Genomic DNA, 10,765 nt, shown 5'->3' with positions numbered 1-10,765 from the left:
ACGAGAGTTGGCTGCTGGGAATTTTTCGGGGAACGTCTGCAACAGATAAGATGACACCAACGCTGCACTGCGCCAGTTTTATTTGCGTAATGAGCGCATGAAGAACACCTGAAAGGATTCATTTTGACAGATCAGTCTTTCGGTTTGTTGCTGAAATGAAAGATCGAAGTGAGGGTTTATTTTAAAACTGGTAGGTTTTGCTTCTGAGACTCGTGATCTTCACGTGTCTTTCTTCTTTCTTGGCAGCGTCCCTGACCCTCACTGCTGTGATTGTGCTCCTTCTAATCTTTTTCCTGACATCATTTGATGCACAGGAGAAGGCACACAATGTTCTTGGTGAGATGATTTATTTCTATTCTTAAATCTTTAAAGCTGAGTAGTGATCTCTTGTCAATGCCATACATCTTTATTTTATTTTATTTTATTTCAGGGTTCAATAAAATTCACACAACATCCACAACAGGTGAGTCAGAAATTCACATTTTTGCTGCTAGCCTTGAAATCAAGTCAGTTTTATACTCAATTTGTATTAAAGTGGTAACCTAGTTCTTTTTTTAATGTATAATTTACATTTTAAGGCCCAGCTAAAGCAGTACCAAAGTGCAGCCTCTCTGCAGTCTGTCCTTCGGACCACTTTGCTTTTAAAATCCAGAGTGGAGCTGCTAATGTAGTCGGTCCAAAAATCTGCTTTGATGGTAAAAAGTATGTATGAATGTGGTCTCAGATTCGCATGCTGAACCGGCGAAGGCTGCGACCCTCCTGTGAAAATCAATTGTCATCTGTGTCTCAACAGCATCATGAGTCACATTATGAACAATGTGGGACGAGGACTAAACATTGTGGTGGTAAATGGTAAACTCTGATTTATAAATATAGGAGTCAGCATGCTGACAAGCTGTCTGTGTAAAGTCATGATGTCTTAATGTTTATTGTCGATTGTTTATAAAAGGATTAACCTGAATGGTTTCGGGCTTATAGGTTTATTCTTGCAGAAATATGGTGCTTTGCAAAAGTATTAACACCCACTGATTTGTCATGTTACAAACACAAAATTTACTTGATCAACTCAATGTTTTAAAGAATCACATTTTGCTTCAGGTCTAGATTCCCAAGGTTGAACGAAAGGTGTGTGCAAGCAGGAATTTTCAAGTTTTCCTGTCTTAAGATTTCGGCAGGATCCTTGATTAGGACAATCTAACCCGTGAATATTATTGCACTTAAGTCTGACAGGTTCTCCTTCAGAACTTCCCTGTATTTAGCTCCGTCTTGCATCTCATCAACTCTGCTTTTGAAAAATGCGTCTCCACAGAATGTTACTTCCGCTACAATTCCTCACGGCAAGGGATTGTGTTCGGGGTGTGTTGAGAGCTTGAGATAAAACTCAGTGTCCATTCGCTGCTTGAGCCTCAATGACAAACTCCTAATCATGCTATTTTTAGCTCAGCTGAACAAAAGCCTTCCACTCAGAGATTTACAGTTTTCACTCCAGCGTCTGAGAGGGCAATAGTATGTTAGCTACTATGTGTTGTCTACTCAGAGGAAGAGCAGAAGAAAGGAAAGGATCAAATGACGAGAATATTAACCCGCTTCTTTTTTTTTTTTTTTTTTTGTATGCCTTGTCCACACAACAACACATTGCTCCTCACTGTACTTCTTCAAAGTAAACATAATTGTTGTTGTTTTTCTTCTGCTTATGATCCGACCCTTCATGTTTTATATCCGCTGTGGATTTGGTGTCACCGTCTGACTGAGGCAATTACTACCCCTGCTGGCCCACATAGCCAGACTGTTGTGGACAGGTAAAGATGAACTGGATGAGTTAGATGAATTCACTCGGCAGATGGCGGAGCGAACAGAGCGGAATTAGGCTTTGGTTTTTATCCACACATCAGTTTTTGCCTGTAGGTCAAGGAGTTTAGTTTAGGTCTCATCTGACCAGAGTGCCTCCACATATTTTCTGTGTAGTAAACTTTAGACCAGAGGACTTTCTTTCAACAATAACTATTGTGGTTGCGATATTTGTTAAGTTCTCCTGTCAACAGATTTAAAGTGAAAAGTCTTAATACAAAAATATAAATAAAATAACAAAGTTTGTTCCACTTGAAAGGTTGTTGCATGCAAAATGTTTGGTTGTATCATTGTTGTCTGTTGACCTAGAGGGAAATGGGGGTTGGTGCATTCAGGATGATAATGGCTTGTGGGAAGAAACTGTCCCTGAGTCTGTTTGTCCTGGTTCTAATGCCTGGCGGAGGGCAGCAGGTCAAGCAGGGGGTAGGCGGGATGAGTGCCGTCTTTGATGATGTGCTTCGCTCTCCTGAAGCAACAAGAAGTGCAAATGCCTTTCAAAGAAGGCGGAGGGCAGCCCATGATCTTCTGCACTGTCTTGATCACTCTCTGGAGCCTCTTCTAATCTGCCTCAGTTCAGTGGCTGAACCACGTCGAGGCGCAGTGGGTTAGGATGCTCTCTGTGGAGGATCGGTGGAAGGTCATCAACGGCTTCTGGTAGATGCCGTTCCCTCTAAGCAATCTCAGGAAATGCAAATGTTGTACCTTCTTGTCGACAGACCAGGACTGAGGAAAGATTTTGGCACCCTGACTCACAGACGAGCATGCAACGTGTCTTTAAGTAATGCCTTGGTATGTTGGTAATTGTGTTATTCTCTTTTCATTTTTGTATGATGTTCCCTGTTCGAAACTTGAAATGTTATTTCTTAATCTAACTTTGCTTTAAGCTTCTCCACAACTTCATCCCGGTGCTGCCCGACGTGTTCCTTGATCTTCATGATGACGTTTGATCACCAGCATTATCTACAAAACCTTTGAGGCCTTCACAGAAAAACTGGAGTTATGCTGAGATTAAATTGCACAGAAGAGGGCTGTATTTGCTGTATGGGTTCATTCTGAGGGCAGTCTAAGTTTAGGGGGCAGTATAAATATCCACACCGCAATATTTTACATTTTTATGAGGAAAAAAGTTCAAATCATGAATCTTTTTCCTTCCACTTCAATATTATGTGCCACTTTGTCGAAGTCCAGCACAAAAAATCCCAATGAAATACATTGTAGTTTGTGATTGTAAGGTGAAAAAGGGTGAAAATGGGGTATGAATACTTTTGTAAAACACTATATATTGCTTCAAGGCTTTGCAATAATAGTCAAGCAGTCAATGTGAATGGTCTGTTTCTGACTATTTTTCCCATTACTGTAAATAAAAAGTAAATAATATATATATATATATATATATATATATATATATATATATATATATATATATATATATATATATATATATAAGTATATAATTTTTTTTTTTTTCTATCACAAATAGGTGAGAATGGAGTTGTAGAAAAGTTTGGCCATCTTAACATGATTAGTGGAAGTAAGTAATGACAATTTGTTTAACACATTTCAAACGCTGAGCTTTATTGAAGCGCCACAGTTTCTTTTCTTTCCAAATTTGAATTCCATATCAGACTCGGCAGACATCTTGGCATACCTGAACGAGATAAAGCCAGGAATGATTGTGCTGGTGGCCTCCTTTGATGATGCAGCAACAAAGTAAGCCCGAATCAAAACTTTCCAACATTTAAAAACGATCCAGGGTCACAGAACAGTGGCCTTTTCTGCTCATTTGCTGCAGGATGACAGATGAAATAAGGCAGATGTTTGTCGAGATGGGAAGCACTTTGATCGGCTCTGTTAAGCGGAGAGACAACTGGGTGTTTGCTGGGAGAACGGGGATAAAAATCAAAAGCTTCTTTGAGCAGGTCAGTGGACCCTGTCTGTGTCACTTTATTTGTTGTATTTGTGCCAGAAAAGCAGAATACATAAAACAAGTGTTTTTTCTTTTATTCTCTTCCTGCCTCCGGTAGCGAGCTGAGAACGATAAGGAAACAAACATTTTCGATGGATGGCCAGGGATGGTGGAGGTGGGCGGCTGTTTCCCAAGGACCATAGGTGTCTAAAAGTTTTCATAAATGGACTTTGAAGATTTCCTTGCAAAAGACTTGAAGCTATGGAAAGTATTTTATTCTGCAGAATTCAACAAAACACTCTGTTGTGCAAAATCCTTGCGGGCAAAAAAAATAATAAAAATAAAAATAACAATCTGCATTAATTTTCAAAAATTTTATCTTCTCATTTTATACTTGGAGGATTGGAATAAATCACCTGTCCAATGAGGTGGACATCATGCATCAATGGTTGTGTTTTAGCAATACTGGTAATGTGCTGTTCCTGGAAATACTTGAACACCAGCACCGGTTCCTGCATCAAAAAAAACAAAACCAAACAAGCATAGTTTCATTATTAGGCTGTACTTTTCAGATTAGTTCAATTGCGCATGAAGCAGTCGGTGAATTTTATTTATTTTCTCTTTTTTTCACTATGTAAGTCTGAAGACCTGTAGGCGGCACAGAGGAGCTTGGTCAGGGGAGCAAAAAGTCAGAACCCTAAAGATGTTTCTCAGGACATAAATGAAGGATTAGGAAATAATGGACATAGTGATTCTCAGCTGCTGAGGGAGATAAGGGATGCACATGAAAAAGTTGAAGATTTGCCATCTGACAAAACTTAAGAACATTATAAAGCAAAATTTTGGATAACAGGATGCTCAAAAAAAATAAAAAAATCTGTTGTTTCGGTGTGATTGCCTTCTGGATATGTTCCTTAGTCGTACCAATAGGTTGCTGGGTTGGGTCATTTAGTGCCCAGAGGTCATTTGTTAAATTGCTGGGGCAACTGAAGCAGTAGAGCACCAAGGGGAATGAGTTGGAAAGGTGAAAGGAGCATCTAGAAAGACTCTGTAAACGTTAACACTGAGACCTCTTTCACTGTACTCAACAATACTAGAACATGTAAAAATGTGTACGATAGCAATATATTTGCAGTGTTTTTGTTTTTCCTATTAAATATTGTTAGTGTTTTGTAACATTCAGCTAAATCCCCAAATGATTCATACCTTTGGCTGATTTAGGTTTTAAAGCAACATTATCTTATTAAAACATTTCCCTTCTGACTCTAAACGTGATAAATGTTTCCGAGTGGAAAAAGTGGAGTCCCGGCTTGAATCTGTGGCTTGAGCTAAAGATTAGGGTGATGGCTGGAAGTCCTTCCAACCTCAAAGACTTTCTCCTCGGTATATGAAATCATGAAGTTAGGATTACTGCAATCACATTAAAAGTTGCTTTCAAGTGATTGAGGACAGAAATCATTTTTCAAATTTCAGTTTTTATTAAAACGTTAATAAAAACAGTTACTTTCTGTAATTATCTTTTCTTAAATCATTTTGGGCCCGTGTGTCAATATTTTAAAACTAAAACACTTTTATCACATGAGTGAAACATGGGGACTTTTAAACATTACATTGAAAGAAAGTAATGTATGTTTGTGTCACAAAGACAAGTATTGGCAAGTGTTTAACATGTTGACACTTCATCTCAAATTGTTTTCACTTCCACAACAGTGATGGCAAAACATAAGGCTGCAAGGGACTCTGAATCCCTTCTGGAATAGTTGGCATTATTATCCAGGAAAGACAAAACTCAGGTTTAGTGTGGATCATCTCAGAAGGCTTTCGGACAGCTTCAGGCTGACCTGAGGCTGTCTCCGCTGTCTGCCTGAGACTCACCATGAACGAGCTGTGCACAGAGCGGAGTGGAAAACAGGAGAGGTTTCATGAGCAGAAGCCAAAGGAGACACCCGTACTGTAACAGCAGCCCAGAAATGTGAAATTAATGTTTGTTTTAATGAGCCAGTCTCTCTGAAATGTGGCAAAAATAGATCTCTTTGGGAATAAAGAGCATCGGTTTGTTTACAGTCAGCAAAATGAAGTCCATGTGGGAAAGCGTTGTCTGTCTTTTGATGCCCTCTGTGTTTTCTCCTCTAACTGTTTTTTGGATAGTCTCTGAGTCATACTTTGATCTTTTTGAATCGTCGTGACTTTGAACACTTATCTAGATGATCATTTTTGGACTTCTTTGAAGACAAATATCTTTGAGTGAATTTTTTACACTGTGTAACTGGGTTAAGGGTCTCAGCGAGACTTTTTGAAGGACCGTTTTGATGTTTTAGCAATGCCATGGAGTTTTTTTTTTTTCTTTTTTTTTGTGCTTATGAGATGTCAAAACATCTTCAAAACCTAACTCTGAAAGATACTGCATGGCCTAACTTTGCCTCTTTAATAAATTCAAAAGATCAAACTCAATTTTCTCCTGAATTTATTCAGATTCTGACAGAATCCAAAACTCCTGTATGTAACCTGTTTGTTTTGAGTGCTGCTTTCCTGGGAGGATAATTATTGGTTGAAAAAGTTTCTATTTATCTTTTTTGTTTGGCAACTGCAGCAAAGAAAGAATTGCCTCAAGTGAACTGTAGAAACTCACTTGCTGATACAAGTGTCTGAAAAAAGTTCAGAACAGAATAACGTTTATGTATTTATTTATTTATTTCATTTCTCCCTTAGTTGAAAAATGTAACTTTCTAGTAGCTGATCCATTCAGAAGTTTGGAGCAGAAACATTTTTTAGGCATTTCTTTTCTTCTGCTGGATTTGTGGACATCCTGCAGGACGGAGATCCCGGGGCGGATCCGGAACATTTTGGATGGATTTTTTTTTCCCCCTTTTGGCCCTGGAACAGCAGGGCCTCCCCAGTGGAGAGGGATGTCTTGGTTTTCCCACTCGGAAACTGTAGCTCCTGCGACCTGACCTCAGATAAGCAGACAGAAATGAATGGGTGAATGGACTCTCTCCACCCAGAGACCCAGCAGGTCTCTGACCAGTCGCTGAATTCCTGATTCATGCTGAGAACGTGGCAGTGACCCATAGACAGGTGAGTTTTCTCTTGACTTCCTCATGAAACACATCATGTGAGTCATTCTTCAGGAACATCAGGATAACCAAGCATAACCTATGTGACAAAACCTCTTTCTCTAAAGTTATAAAGCAAATGCTTTAGGTTTAACTCACATTTTTCTGCTCTCTGTGTCTCACTTCTGCTCGTTTCCCCAAAGGAAGTGAATAATCGGACCAAAAACAGGTCTTTATCAAACTGAAAAGATGCCCGCCGAACAGTGGGCCTCAGGGACTGTTTATGCTGTCATGTCCTATTAATTCCTCTCAGCACAATATCCTCTGTGTGAGACTGGCCAAACAGCAGGACTCCCCCTTCATCAACCAAACAGCTGCTGGCACTGATGCTACCATTAAAGACCTTTCCGCGCTTTTATAGATTCTTTTTCTATTTAGATCATTTGCTGCTGTCTCGTGAAATCCAACTAATGATGTAAAGTAGACACTGCGGAGCGTTTGTGATGGCAGCAAATTATAGAGAAACAGGATTATTTTCTGCGCCGCACAACTCATTTTGTAAGAAAGTTGCTGTTTATGTACAGGCGTTTATAACCGCTTTTCATCATGCCTTTTGCTAATAGCTCTTCGGAGCCATTTGGGAAGTCAGGAAGACGAACTTCTGCCGTTCTGAAACTAAATGTTTTCCTTTAATTAGTTGATGATGGATCTCAGCTGCCCAGCAGTTCAGAATCTTCTCTCGTGCTTTGTTCTGTTTGTTTTCAGCGCACAAATTACTTCTGCAGTCACGTCGATGTTAACACCTAAACCGCCTTTCTATGAAGCTGCTGTTGTTGTTGTTGTTTTATTTTTTAAAAGGGTCCTTTGGCATTTTGAAGCACAGATCTTGTCGTATGTGTGTAGGATATGATTCATTAAACAGTTAGTGCACTGCTTTTGTTAAAACAAACCAAGTAAATAGATGAAACTGATAGAAAGAGAGCTCAACATGATCTGAAGGCTGATGACAGCCAGCTGAAGTTCATAGCACGTGCCAGTAAATAGGCACATACATTCTATTCATCAGACAGCTTTAAAAGAAAAAAAAGCACAAAGTGCCTCACACAAAACCAGAGGAAAATTAATAAAACATGATGAAAAAGTCAAAAAACCTTCTCCGCAGAACTGATTTACATGTTTTTCAGTTGAACTGCGTGTTATACACGTACAGCAGATCAAAGCAGGAAAAAGCGTCGATATCATTTATAATGACCTCATTATATCTGACCAAAAATGTAGCATTTCATCAGGGAGTGTGGGCACTTTTTTTTTTTATATCCACGACCTAAGAATTTAAGATTTGGTCAGGAATGATCCAGCTTAAGGTCCTCTGGGATTTCCAGCTGCTGACCGCAGCCGCTGGGAAACCTGAAATGAAGCCGGTGGTGATGGATGCAGCGATCTGAGCTGGCAGCAGAAGTATGAGAAGTACGGAAAGAGGAAGTTTCAGAAACTCTTAAGTGCTGAAAGGTGAAAAATGAATCAGAAATTGTGAAAAGTTAACGTCTCAGTGGTGGAGGGGCCTTTAGATCTCTTGGGGCCCGTGTCCCCTCAACCTGAGCGCAGCAGAGGTGCAGACTGCCGACTCTCGGATGTGAACTTCAGGACCAGGTTTGAGATGGAAAAGATCCTCACATTTATAAAGCTAATAATGCATTTATTAACATGTTTCTTCAGGTCTCTTGATTCTCTGAATAAAGCTAAGACAATTAAATGACAGATATTTTACAGTTTTCTTTCAGGAACATTGTCTTAAAATGTCCCTTTGCAGTCTTTAACTCAAAGCTGAAACCTTACTTCTCAGGCTTAATAATATTCATAAAATATCCCACATTTTAAGCCTAAAACAGATCTTTTTTTTTTTCCTTTTTCCTGTCAAATTTAAAATGAATACAATCAAAATGTTACATCTTCAGAAATCATTAACTTGCTTTTCCAGTTACATTTTCCCCAGTGCCCTGTCTCTTGCTTTCCCATTGTTACAGCACAGTCAATGAATTTATTATCAGACAACAAAGGCAGAAGGAAACAGTTTATTCAGCTGTCCTGTCTGTGTCCCACAGGGGGAGTGATTTTTTCTCCCGTCAATTAATTCTGCTCAAACTCCATCAAATGAGGACCTCAGTAGGAATCAGAGTAGTTTTTGTTTGATCCCCTCATTAATGAGGTAGCTGTTCACCTTGAGGGCGCTCGCTTCACCGGACATGTAGAGCACCAATGGCTTCATTTGTATGTCATCATTATAACATTGGCATGTGCCGCTGTTGTGTGAAATTATGTATTTGTTTCATTAGTTCGTTTATTTAAAGCGTTTTTGCACACTCGAGTTTTGAAATATCCAAAGATATTAAGTACGAGTGCCTGAGGTGTTAAAAGAAAGATATTTAATGTGTTTGCATTTTTAAGTAATTTGATGTATTTTTTTTTTTATTAATGCTAACATATATAATATGTGATAATGAATACTATTGTCAGCATCAATACTAGTGTTGTTGCTATTTTTTATTTATATACATTTGTAGTCATTAAATTAATTAATCATGGATTACTTAGATACTAAAATGGATGTTTCTATTTTGATATGGTGTTAGATGGAAGTTTGGTCTGAAGAATCCAGCAGAACCACATCGACTGCAAGAACCGAAGCTGTATCATTGACATGTTTTATTTCATGTATGTTGAATCTACTTTATATCTTCACTTTATAAAATATACACTTTAATTTTGTGTGTGGCTCCACATCCAGGCCTCCATTGGTTAATAAATTTGATTTCCATTGATGATTTTTGTGTGATTTTGTTGTCAGCACATTCAACTTTGTACAGAACAAAGTATTCAATGAGAATATTTCATTCATTCAGATCTAGGATGTGTTATTTGAGTGTCCCCTTTATTTTTTTGAGCAGTGTATATCCCAAAGAGTAAATGTCTGTTCCACAAAAATAACATATTTAGATTTACCTATATGTAACTATTTAAAGACAAAAAGAGCATAATGTTTCTCCCCATGAATAAATACCTCATGCTTTGAAACTGTGAAACAGTTTTACTCCTTGGCATTCTCTTTTGTCGTTTGTCACAATATTGACCTTGTAGCAAATTGAAACTAGGCCACCTTAACAAGTCTGTTCACAGGAGCTCCAACCTGAAAAGGATTGCTGTGTTTTCATTCTCTTTTGGGTCACTTTAATCTGTACTTCATCCCTGAAACTGCACCTCTCATCTAAATATCAAACCACTTCTTTGTTTTGACTTTAAACTTCACATTATAAAACCAGCAGCTCGTCGAAGGATAACTCACCCACACAATTTTACAACTGCCTATTTTTCAAAGACAATAAAAAAGGAAACCCAAAACAACTGTGAACTCGTCATTTTTGACATCTTCTGCATTTGCTTTTTTTAAATTGAATCTGAAGAAGCAAGATAAGAAACATTTCAGCACTGCTTCGCCGCAAAACTAAATCCAGCTCTGTCAACCATCTTTATCTCCACTTTAGCATTAAAAAAAAAAAATAAGTATAGTGATAGGGGGGGTTAATAAAGTCAATAAACATTTTAAATATCGTATTTATCACTCAAACTCCACTCAATGATTCATTTTTAAACTTTTCAATATTATTCTCCCCTTCAAAACAGCTTCAAGAGGTATGTAAAAACATCTGTTTTAACAGCTAGCCCAATATGATATTCATTACATAAAAGTAAAACAATAATAGTGAACATATCGCATTACGGTGCAGATTCACCTATGTTAACATGTGATTGAATACCAACAGTTTTTGTCTCTTTTATCTCAGCTCCACTGCCAGGCAGAAAGCAGTGATTTTATCAGACCCCACAGACCTCCCTGTCATTTAACAACCTGCAGACACTCCGCCAATAACCGCGGATGACACACAAGAGGTTGGACAGATAC

At 38.4% G+C, this 10,765-nt stretch overlaps 1 protein-coding gene across 1 annotated transcript; it reads left to right on the top strand.

Annotated features, from left to right (window-relative positions):
- On the top strand, positions 1–4,006 carry LOC106964343 (FAM3 metabolism regulating signaling molecule D). The gene is made up of 9 exons (XM_015059822.1): positions 1–168; positions 247–336; positions 431–463; positions 579–702; positions 794–852; positions 3,329–3,379; positions 3,474–3,558; positions 3,641–3,767; positions 3,873–4,006. Exons 1-9 carry the CDS (start codon positions 156–158, stop codon positions 3,963–3,965), a joined length of 675 nt encoding a protein of 224 aa, XP_014915308.1. The 5' UTR covers positions 1–155; the 3' UTR covers positions 3,966–4,006.
- The last annotated feature ends 6,759 nt before the right edge of the window (positions 4,007–10,765 follow it).

This window comes from Poecilia latipinna, unplaced genomic scaffold (assembly GCF_001443285.1).
Source record: "Poecilia latipinna isolate Pla-1442-1.1 unplaced genomic scaffold, P_latipinna-1.0 Scaffold1659, whole genome shotgun sequence".
Lineage (NCBI taxonomy): Eukaryota > Metazoa > Chordata > Actinopteri > Cyprinodontiformes > Poeciliidae > Poecilia > Poecilia latipinna.
This window is presented reverse-complemented; position numbering and strand designations above follow the sequence as displayed.